The sequence below is a fragment of the Acipenser ruthenus genome, chromosome 27, assembly GCF_902713425.1.
Source record: "Acipenser ruthenus chromosome 27, fAciRut3.2 maternal haplotype, whole genome shotgun sequence".
In the NCBI taxonomy this organism is placed as follows: domain Eukaryota; kingdom Metazoa; phylum Chordata; class Actinopteri; order Acipenseriformes; family Acipenseridae; genus Acipenser; species Acipenser ruthenus.
The window spans coordinates 26,465,983-26,476,366 of NC_081215.1; the positions used below are offsets into that span (position 1 = coordinate 26,465,983).

Consider the following 10,384-nt stretch of genomic DNA (forward strand, 5'->3'; position numbering starts at 1 on the left):
AATATTGGTTTGGGGGAAGAAATAAACAAATAGAGTCCAGCAAATTAAACTGTTTGAGATGAATTAATGTAGCATCGCTGGTACAGTACGGGATATTCAGCGAATTCATTTTTAAAAAGTGTTCTGTGTGATTAAAACGGAACGGTACGATTCGATAAGGAGTTTACCTTTATAACATGGCTCTGCCAATTAGCTTACTTATATTTTCTGATGTTCAAAACTTACAGTAGCGAACCTAATGTAGTCAAACACACGGTTACACGACAATAACTAGAGCGTGTGAGAGCTACCTGTTTCCTGTGCTGTAATTAACGGTAAAGCCTGTACCTGTCTGCGGTGCGGTTCAGATCAACAGGGCCGGCGAACGTGCTAACAAGGTTTGTATAATGATCAGCTATTATACACTTAAAGTAAGATTTTTTTTTCTTAGTTGCCGATTGAAATCTAGATGAAGTAGATATTGCATGAAAGAAAAAAAACTTAATACTGTAAACCCAGATATAGCAGGTATTGCAATAATGCCTCACCTTTGCCAGCAGCCCTCCAGTATATACCCTGATCCCGGGGCTCTGCTCTGCCCTGCACATGGTATGAGACTGCTGAGCACTGGGGCGTGGTGCAACTTTGCAAAAATGATGAGATGTTTAGGCAGTCTTGTAGGTGTACAGGTGATTAGAGCGCTGTACAGCCAGGTGCTTCTGCGAAGTCACCTGACGCTAAACACAGAAGTCACTGTACGCTTCATAATCCGACAAGCAAATAATACCGAGGCTGCAACATTTCAACTAATTGAGCGCGTCGTACGACAGCGAGTACAGACTGCGTTCGAGACCAAGTTAAATCGAATCCGCTGAAAACTCAATGCCAGGTGTATTGTGATAATATTAATATACAGCAAACGTAGGACCGCCGAGCTCTAGAATGGGACGCAAGCCCACGACTTCCCTGTTGCTTCTCGCAGTGGCTGCTTGGGTCGAGGTGACTGTCACAGCACCGCCAGGTAGGCTCCCCCGGAAGCGCTGGGGTATCGAAATTCTGGATTTGATTCTGTTCTGCATTGCTTTTGAAATATTGAGAAACTTCTCGACTGTTGTACGAGTGTTTATTGCTTACGTATCGTGCACTAGCCGGTAATACTGTAATGGAACAAAGCCATTTATAATTGTCATTGTTTGCCCACTAGTAATAGCAGGAGCTACAGCAGGTACTTAAATAAACAAATACGCTATTATTATTATTATTATTATTATTATTATTATTATTATTATTTTGTGTTCTAAAACGACTTCCCTGTTGTCATGGCTGAACACGTTTCCAGTGCTGAATCAGCAGTAATGGGGGGGATGGACTGTACTTCAAGGTTGCTATTTCTGACCTTTGCCAGCAGCCCTCCAGTATATAACCTCACCCCGGGGCTCTACTCTGCCAGCACATGAGAATGCTGAGCACTGGGGCGTATCCGCTTTCAAAAGATTCCTCTTATAAAAGTTTACCGCAATAAATGTGCGCAGTAGTTTTCCAATACTATTCCTGTGATTATACTGTACTATGCATTTACCACAGTTTACCATACCTCTGTGGTAGACTTTTGGAATTTCAAAATACTGTAATATTGCTTTTTCAGCGTTTGCTACAGCCTGCTGCTCGATTTCTGTTCCAAGCTTCTCTTTTACATGAATGTGTTTTACTGTATTTCAGCAGCACCTTCAGTCTTAAACATCCACAAGTTGAACACCTGTAAACGACACCACGACACTAATGTGATGCTCGGCTCTCTGGTATATTGCTGAAGTTGACAGCATTTCAATGTTGTATCTCGGGCCGTCCTCTATTTTGTAACCAGATAGCAAAGTTACTCAAAAGATTTGTTGCCCAACCCTCTTGCATTCCACTGAGCTGCACTCAGACCTGGCTCCACTTTTATTATTATTATTTATTTCTTAGCAGATGCCCTTATCTAGGGCGACTTACAATTATTACACAAGATATCACATTATTTTTTTTTTTTACATACAATTACCCATTTATACAGTTGGGTTTTTACTGGAGCAATCTAGGTAACGTACTTTGCTCAAGGGTACAGCAGCAGTGTCCCCCACTGGGGATTGAACCCATGACCCTCCGGTCAAGAGTCCAGAGCCCTAACCACTACTCCACACTGCTGCCACTTGCACCTTGCTCTTGGCGCCTGCAGGAATTTTTTGAAATAAATCAACCGCTGTTGCAGAAGTGCAGAATAGTTCTGTACTCGTTGCAGTCAGGAACTTTATTTAGGAATTCCACAGAAGATAACAATTATCGAAAAAAGTTCTGGAATTGGTTATTTTTCTCTCTTTCTCTTCTGAAATCTTCAACAACAACAACAACACCACCACCACAGTCAAAAACTACAAACAGTGCTGTGAGGAGCCATTGTGATGTACTTATTCAAATTCTGTGTTCTGGAGGAGGAAGGGCAAGTTCTGATTTGCAGAACATTTTAACAAGGACGGGTTTAAAACCCTACTCTCCAGCTCTGAATTTACTACACCGGTCTGCAGTCTGATGAGACTAACTTGGCTCTTGAATTCTACAGTGTTGCATCTGCGGAGAATGATACAGCACAGAGCTTGCATTTTCCACAGCCTGGCAGTAGGGTAGTGTAGGTGCTAGCCAGTGCGAGGGTTCAGAATGTTTACACTGCAAACAAATTCGGCGTGCATGAACACATGCCAAGGCTGTGGCATTGACACCAGAGTGAGCAGGAGTCTGGGATCGAGGCAGGTAGGAAAACTGTTTATTGGAATTTCATATTGTTCAGCATATAGACAGCTCTCAGTAAGCTGTTTTGGAATAGCATGTAGTTAAAACGGTGAGTGCAGTTTGTGGTTTGTTATTTTTAAGGTTTTAATCGAATATTCAAATCAAGTGCAATTTAATGCTATTTAGTGTTTAATCTTCAGAACAGCAAGTCAGCGATCCTGAGGCAGAATCGAAGCAGCAGGTTCATAAACCTGCCTTGTCTGATTTATTATTTTACCTGCTATTTTAATGATCCTGAACGAGTTACTGGTTTTGGTTTAGTGAAGTGACATCACTTTTAAATAGGTGTGATGGAGTGAAACCTCCTCACAATAGGGTTTATTTTTGCGATTTGATTTTGTGTTAAACTGAAGACATTTCAGGAAGAGAATCAGGAAGATAAAGATAACAGCTGAGCTGTGTAATAATAATAATAATAATAATAATAATAATAATAATAATAATAATAATAATAATACTGTATTCTCAAAAAGAGCAGGGTATTCTGTAAACTATTTGTTTGTATTGAGTAGGCTCGCTAAGTCTTATTACATCTCATGTGTACTGCCCCGTGCTCTCTATCCTGTCTCTGCAGTGCACACACAGAGCTATCTCATTTGCTAAACAGACACAGTTGGCTTTCATTGGAGGGCAGCGATTGAAGCGGACTCGAGTGAGATGGGATAGCTGCAGCAGCAGCAGCAGCAGTGGGAGTGGGACACTTTTATATACAAGGGGGCTGATCAGCCACGAGAGATCAGGCTTGAAATGAATTATTCTTTATATGCCTCCTTTCTGTGACCTTTCCCTCTGCATAATGGCAGCATTCTTTGAGAAAACCGGTTTGGCATTGTGTTTCCGAATCACTTTAAAACAACAGTTTAAAACTTGCAGGATCAAGGGATGCACGTAGGAGATTTTAAAATAGAGATGCCCTTTGCTTACACACCCTTCTGATTGGCGTTGCATTACTTTCTTAGCTGACTGTTGTTATGAGTGTAAACTCTTCTGTGATAGAAGTTTTTTTTTTGTGGATGATAAAGATCTCGTGGGATTTCCCCAAGGATTGTCAGTTTTGTTTAGAATAATTAGGCATGTTTGACCAGCTGCCAAGTTTGTTGAATATTTGGATAAGTCATTTTTAAATTCTGGTGGCAGCCGGTGTATCTTTTGCCTTGAGGTCCCACCTGGACTGAAAGAGTTACAGCCCTTTATAGCTGCATTTTCCTTTTACAGGGGTGCTCAGGAAACTCAAAATTAGATTAGGTATTGCAAATTATACACTATATGTTATAACACAGAAAAATACATAGCAGTCATTAATCACTAACATAGCACTTATAATCACTTATCATTAATAGAATCCATCCTTAATCAATCCTTGGAGTTTGTTTGATTTACATATTTTGAACTTTTTGCAGCAGCATCATGCGTGGACCCGGACCGCTTCTTTGACCACGTCTCCTGGGTGGAGCAGCAGCCTGCCCCTCACCAGCTCTTCTGCCCGCTGGACGAGGCGAGCTGGCTTCTCCTTCAGGAGGACCCCAGCTCCCAGCTGCAGTGGAGGAAGAACTGCCAAGCGCTAACCTCTAACAAGAGCTCCCGTGTCAGCAGCACTCTGCAGCGCAACGGCACGGCATTCCTGACGTTCCAGACTCTGGAGGCAGACGACTCCGGAAACTACACCTGCACTCTGTATCTGAGCGGGGAGCAGAATGCCTCTTTCACTGTGAGGATCAGCATGGCAGGTAAGAGTTCAGGCTTGGATTGCACAGGACTGTGTGTGTGTGAGAGTGTGTGTGTGTGTGTGAGTGTGTGAGAGTGTGAGTGTGTGTGTGTGTGTGTACATTTGCATGCATGTTTAGCTTAACCCTTGAATCAGTGCTGATATGTATGAGAATTCTGTAATGTTTGCTGTCCCTGAGATTCTGTATAGGGGTTCGGTGAAACTCCAGTTGACATCATTAGTGTTCCCTGTGTCTCCCACACAGACAGCCCTTGCAGCCGTGCCCCTGAGTTCCTGTCTCCTGCAGGAGAACAGGTTCTGGAGCCCCAGCTCGGAGATCAGCTCCTCCTGAACTGTACGGTTCGGGTCTCCTATGACCAGAGGTACAACGCCTGTGCCTCCATCGTCCAGTGGCTAAAGGATGGCCAGCAGATCCCCAGAGACAGCCAGGACACAAGCAGCGGACTGGACTGGTAAGTTGGTGGGAGGCAACTGAAAACTAGGATTCTTTGCCTTATAAAACCATAGTATCAGCATTGCAAAGTGTAATAAAGTGAAGTGAAAGCTTGATAAAGCATCTGTAAGCATTGTAAAGCCCGTAGAGTTATAGTCAAGCATATTAATAAACATGTTAACCACAGTAATGCATGGTATAACCCCGGACAGTGGGAATTACATACAGGTTAGACAGCTATCAGAGTCAACAAAGAGAAAAAGATGCTCAAATTAAACCACAAACCAGTTATTCGAGGCACTGGGTTATTTCCCAGCCACAGAACTGACTGCTTTACAGATGAGCTCTACATGTAAGTAATTAAAGGCAGGCCCTATTAGGTTTCAGGTAAGCATTGAGAGACCAGCTGCACAGCAGTGCTGTTACTGATAGAGTATGATTAACTCCTGACTGGTCCAGTGCTGCAGATGGGGAGTAGTAAGCGGCTACAGTTAAGGGCTGAGATAAGACCAGGGCAGGGGAGGGGTGAGGGGGTATAAACTCATTAGTGCCAGAAACAGGTGCAGAGACGGAATAGGAATGACTGCGAGGGCAGGGCCAGGCTTCAGTACCACCCACATGGTTTGGTTGATTGTCAGGTTCAACAACGACGCCTCCGAGGAGTTTCTGAGCAGCCTGCTTCAGGTGAACGTCACAGAGTACAGCGACTACGGGCACTACTCCTGCCTGGTGAGAAACACTACAGCTGGCTTCACCCTGCACAGACCAGGTAGGGGAGGGGGGCTGCGGGCTGGGTTTCTGTGTCGGGGAGCTGGTTTCACTCTCCCACATGTACCATGCATTCGTTTTTGGAGAAACTGATCCCATCGTTGCACCTGTTTCATTCTCACCTGTTTAGGTTAGATTTCTAGTGTTCCAGTTTATTTGGATGATTCTTCACGTTTCTCCTTTATTAATCTCTGTGTCCGAAGACTAAGGCTAACACTCTGTGTTTGCCTGCAGGGACAGCAAGCCATATTGCTGGAGTGATAGCTGCCTTCGTTGTGGTGCTGATCCTAGTGCTGGCAGTGCTGCTGTGGGTGAAGTGCAGGCTGGATGTGAAGCTCTGGTACAGAAACGCATATGGAGACTATGAAATATATGGTAAGGAGTGCGCTGTTTTCTGAAAGAAAAAAACTAAATGTAATTGTTTTATTAGTAAGAAGGGTTTTTATGCCACCTTGTGGGTTTGTGTTGTCATTACTGTTTTTTCTCTACCATTTTCAGTTTGTTAAAGAGAACATGAAATCTGAATACTTACCTTTAGTTTTCTCTTTTACATACATGCATACATACATACAAACACACACACACTCACTCACACACACACACACACACACACACACACAGTACAAACAAAATCGCTTGACTTTATGACAACGCAGATGCTGCCTTCTTTTATTTCATAATGTCACAATTCTTGCTATTTTCACCCCCCTTTTCTTTAGATGGGAAGATCTGTGATGCCTATGTCTCCTACGTGAACACGGTTCACGACAGGAAGTTTGTGAACTTCATCCTAAAGCCTCACCTGGAGAACAGGTACAGCTACAAGCTGCACCTGAACGATACAGACATTCTGCCTGCCTCAGGTAACTACTGGGGGGTCATCCAGACAGGTGTGCACAAACCAGGGATGGAAATAGCACTGCGATTGTGTAGCAATTTCACCTATTCCAGATTTTAATACAAGCTTGCTTAGCCACAGTGTATAGGTAACAAGCTCAGGTGTGTCTTATTTAACTCATATTAAAATGGATCAAACCGCTATGCAACGGGAGCCTTATTTCCATCCCTGCAAACATTTACAGACATTTGTGGATAGACTTTATGGGCAGTCCCTTACAGAAAGAGGGAATCCCACTAAGCAGATTGTTACTGAGCTGCCTAATTCATAAGAGCAAAATCAAAAAGGTGGATTGTGCCCCTGGAGGGACCGATTACCCTTACAACAGCTGACCACAATATATTTACACAGTCTTTAGTTAACCATGGTAGTGGAATGGTATTAACCAGTTCTTTATCTTTATCTGAAAAATTGAATCAACATGCTATGATATTAATTTAAAATATGTAGTTCCAAAGACAGAACCTTTTGGAGACAATAGAACCCCAACAAATGGATTGAATTATGGAATGTGGGAGTGGCTGTTTATTCCAGAGGCTCAGGGGTTTGTGTTGTGAGCGCTCAGCTGACACGCTGTGTCTTCCTGTTCCTGCACAGAACCCTCCGCCGAGCTTCTGATGAACGTGAGCCGCTCCCGGCGCCTGATTGTGGTTCTCTCCAAGTCTTACCTGGAGCAGGACTGGTGCGCAAACAACTTCAGGTAAGAGATGGAAACCGGAGAGAAGGTAATCAGTACTACCATCGCCACAGCAAGCCAAGGTCTACTGCTGCATGCCATGGGGCAGAGCATTGCAAAGTGTATAAAGCATGGCAAAATAATGTTGCTGCTTTTAGGCATGCTGTCCAGTTTTTCAACAGGGAAGCCAGTGAAGAGTATACAGGGGTTTTAACCCTGGGCTGGTGTTTAACCTAGTGATCGCCCTTACATCTCTACCACTACTTACCCTTACAACGGGGAAAACTGGATCATTTCATGAAACGTTATTCTTCCCTCAATCCCAGTGAAGGCTTTTGGCGTCTCATGGAGCTGAGTCACAAGCCCATTTTCATCATGTATGAGAGTGAGTACAGAGAGATGAGTCACCCTGCCGCCCTGCTGCTGAAGAAGCACAAGAGGGACGTCACTCTGCTGCTGTGGAACTCCAAGTCCATGGTAGGAAGAGCCAGGGGCTCGCTCTCAATCACAGGGCTCCTGTGATACTCATACACAGTCAAAGCATAAAAAAGTGTACTGTAAGTGCTGTGAAACTGTGGTAAAGCATAAGTAAGCATTGTAAAGCCCAGAGAGGTATGGTACTTAATTTACATGTCTGTGTGTCAGTGGTTTTGCTTGTGCTTGTGTCCACAGTCGTAATCGATGCACTGTTGCTGTCATCTTCGTCAGCATTTTTAGTTTATTTAAAGAAGTAGTTTATTGCATCAAGAGAACTACTGACTGAATAAGACAGTTGTGAGGGAGATGTGAGTCATGTAGCTTGCCTATTATGCGAGTTCTGACTCGACTACACCACTGCTGCCTATAGAAAATAGTAATGAAACGGCGTTCTGCACCACTGCCGCTGTCTAGCATGTGTTCCCAAACCCTACCTCCCGCAGACCCCCTCCTCGGAGTTCTGGAAGGAGCTGGTCCTGGTGATGCCCCGCAGTGTGACCTACAGCAGCACCATGGCCGACCCCCAGACCCAGCTGCAGGACGACAAGGACCCCATGCTGACCCTGGACCCCGATTACCTGGACTGCAGGGCGGACCCTGACCCAGAGGGAGACCTGGGTGAGTGAGGGCACCAGCGATCCGGGAGTGCAGCCCTGAGACACGGCTCCCCTAATCAAGCGTAGGAAAGCACAGCAGAAACATAGCATAAAAGCAATGGACACGCCCAGCCTCCACCCTGTTACACACGGGTACAGTAAATCACAGATATGAATGGTAAAGTGTTCCGAAAATCATAGGAAATGCACAGTGTAAGAATGGGAAACTCGATCATATACTAAACATTTATACAAGCTTCTGAAAGCCCTTTTCACAAACATTCAGTTAAACATTGCCTACATACCAGTGCAATGGGTCATTCATTAACGGCAGGTTAACCAGCGCTCTGTATTCCATACTCGTGGTCTGTGCTTACAGTGCCCGGTGTACTTTGTTAGGCCTCTGTTTATGTACAACACAGGCGTGTCTTTCTCAGTGTTAACAATAATACCAGCAGGACTGATAACAGACTTGATGCGCTGGATGTGAGTGATTTCTACACCAACCTGTTTGAGGACAATGCCTTTAAGGATGCTGTAATAACTGTGATTGTTTTTGTCTTTGTCTCCAGGCATTCGAGTGCCTATTTATAAAGCCCCCCCTCCTAGAGTATCTGCCCTCCCCTGTGCCGACCTCCCCTCTGCCACCCCGATGGCTGAGCTGAGACCCAGTGAAATCGACATCTCCAACCTGGGCTCCCGCAGCTACGCGGCGCGCACAGACTTCTACTGCCTGGTGACCGACGAGGACGTCTAACGCGTGCTTCCGAGAGAGAGAAGGCTTTACTGAACCCTCGCGCTGGCGTGTCAGGGGTCTACACCCGCCCTTCTCTTTCATAGCAGCCCAGAGACTCCTGTGTTTATTCCTGTGGCTGAATTTACAGCCAGATTTGTTCCTGGAAGGGAAGGATTGTTGCGCTAGGCTTTGCACTAAAACTTTTTCCTCACACCCCACAAGTATCTAATGCAGCATTCCTGCTTTCCTATGAAACGAGCGATGGCAATCATAATACAGGAAGCAGGGCACAAATCTGCAGAAGATTGAGTGAAGTTTGTATTCGTGAATGTGTGAAAAACTTTTTAATATTTGAGGGGACTTAAGGGATTATTGTAAAATACTACTACAACAACAAATTAATAATAATAAATAATAATAATAATAATAATAATAATAATAATAATAATAATAATACTATCTTGCAATATGTGGATGAAATTGAAACATGATCCTTATTATAAACCTGTGATTACTATAGAGTTCAAATGAGACTTTATTAAGATCCTGCATTGATAAGATCAATTAAATAGATCCCACTGACCATGCTGACTTGCTGGATGGATTTCTTTTATTACTCTGTGACAGAATGCATCTGATTTCTCATTTTATTTCCATTATATATTCTGTTCGTTTTTCTTGAAGCTTCCTAAAAAGTGCCTACACTTATAAAAATAAAAATAATAATAATAATAATAATAATAATAATAATAATAATGTAAACTGTGTACAACAACAAAACTAAAAGCATTGTTTATAAAATAAAATCATGTGTATACTTAAGAGTGTGCCATCATTTTTGTTTAAACACCAGAATTAGTTTTTTTTCATTAGGGTGGTATATGGGGAGGGGGTTCTGTATGTGGTCAAATGGTTAAAGTGCGGACGACCAGTCATGTGATCCCTATGTATCGTATTAGGCATTTATATCATCTTATCTTGATCTCGGCTGTAAAAGACGCAGCCACAGACACAGCATTGTAAATAGTTTCTATTGTCTTTAATCTAATACAATAGATTCTTGCACTACTAGTAATGGCTCAAATCAACCAGCAGATGGCGATGTGAGAATACGCTCAGGATTCAATGGTGCTCTGTGTTCCGGGAAATTAAAACATAACATCAAACAGCAGGATCTGAACCACCACCTTTGATGTTGATTCTGTTTGCTTTATTAAGATTATCACGGGCACCCCTCGGATCGTATTTAGTGCTTCACTTGCTTTTTGTGCT

General features: G+C 43.4%; 1 protein-coding gene across 1 annotated transcript; it reads left to right on the forward strand.

Moving 5' to 3' along the window:
- Positions 1-696: 696 nt before the first annotated feature.
- On the forward strand, positions 697-9,934 carry LOC117432447 (single Ig IL-1-related receptor-like). Its single transcript, XM_059002608.1, has 10 exons — positions 697-1,000; positions 4,203-4,529; positions 4,773-4,980; positions 5,600-5,730; positions 5,964-6,104; positions 6,449-6,592; positions 7,225-7,327; positions 7,630-7,780; positions 8,224-8,398; positions 8,949-9,934. The coding sequence occupies exons 1-10, from the start codon at positions 922-924 to the stop codon at positions 9,131-9,133; spliced, it is 1,644 nt and encodes a 547-aa protein (XP_058858591.1). The 5' UTR covers positions 697-921; the 3' UTR covers positions 9,134-9,934.
- Positions 9,935-10,384: the final 450 nt, after the last annotated feature.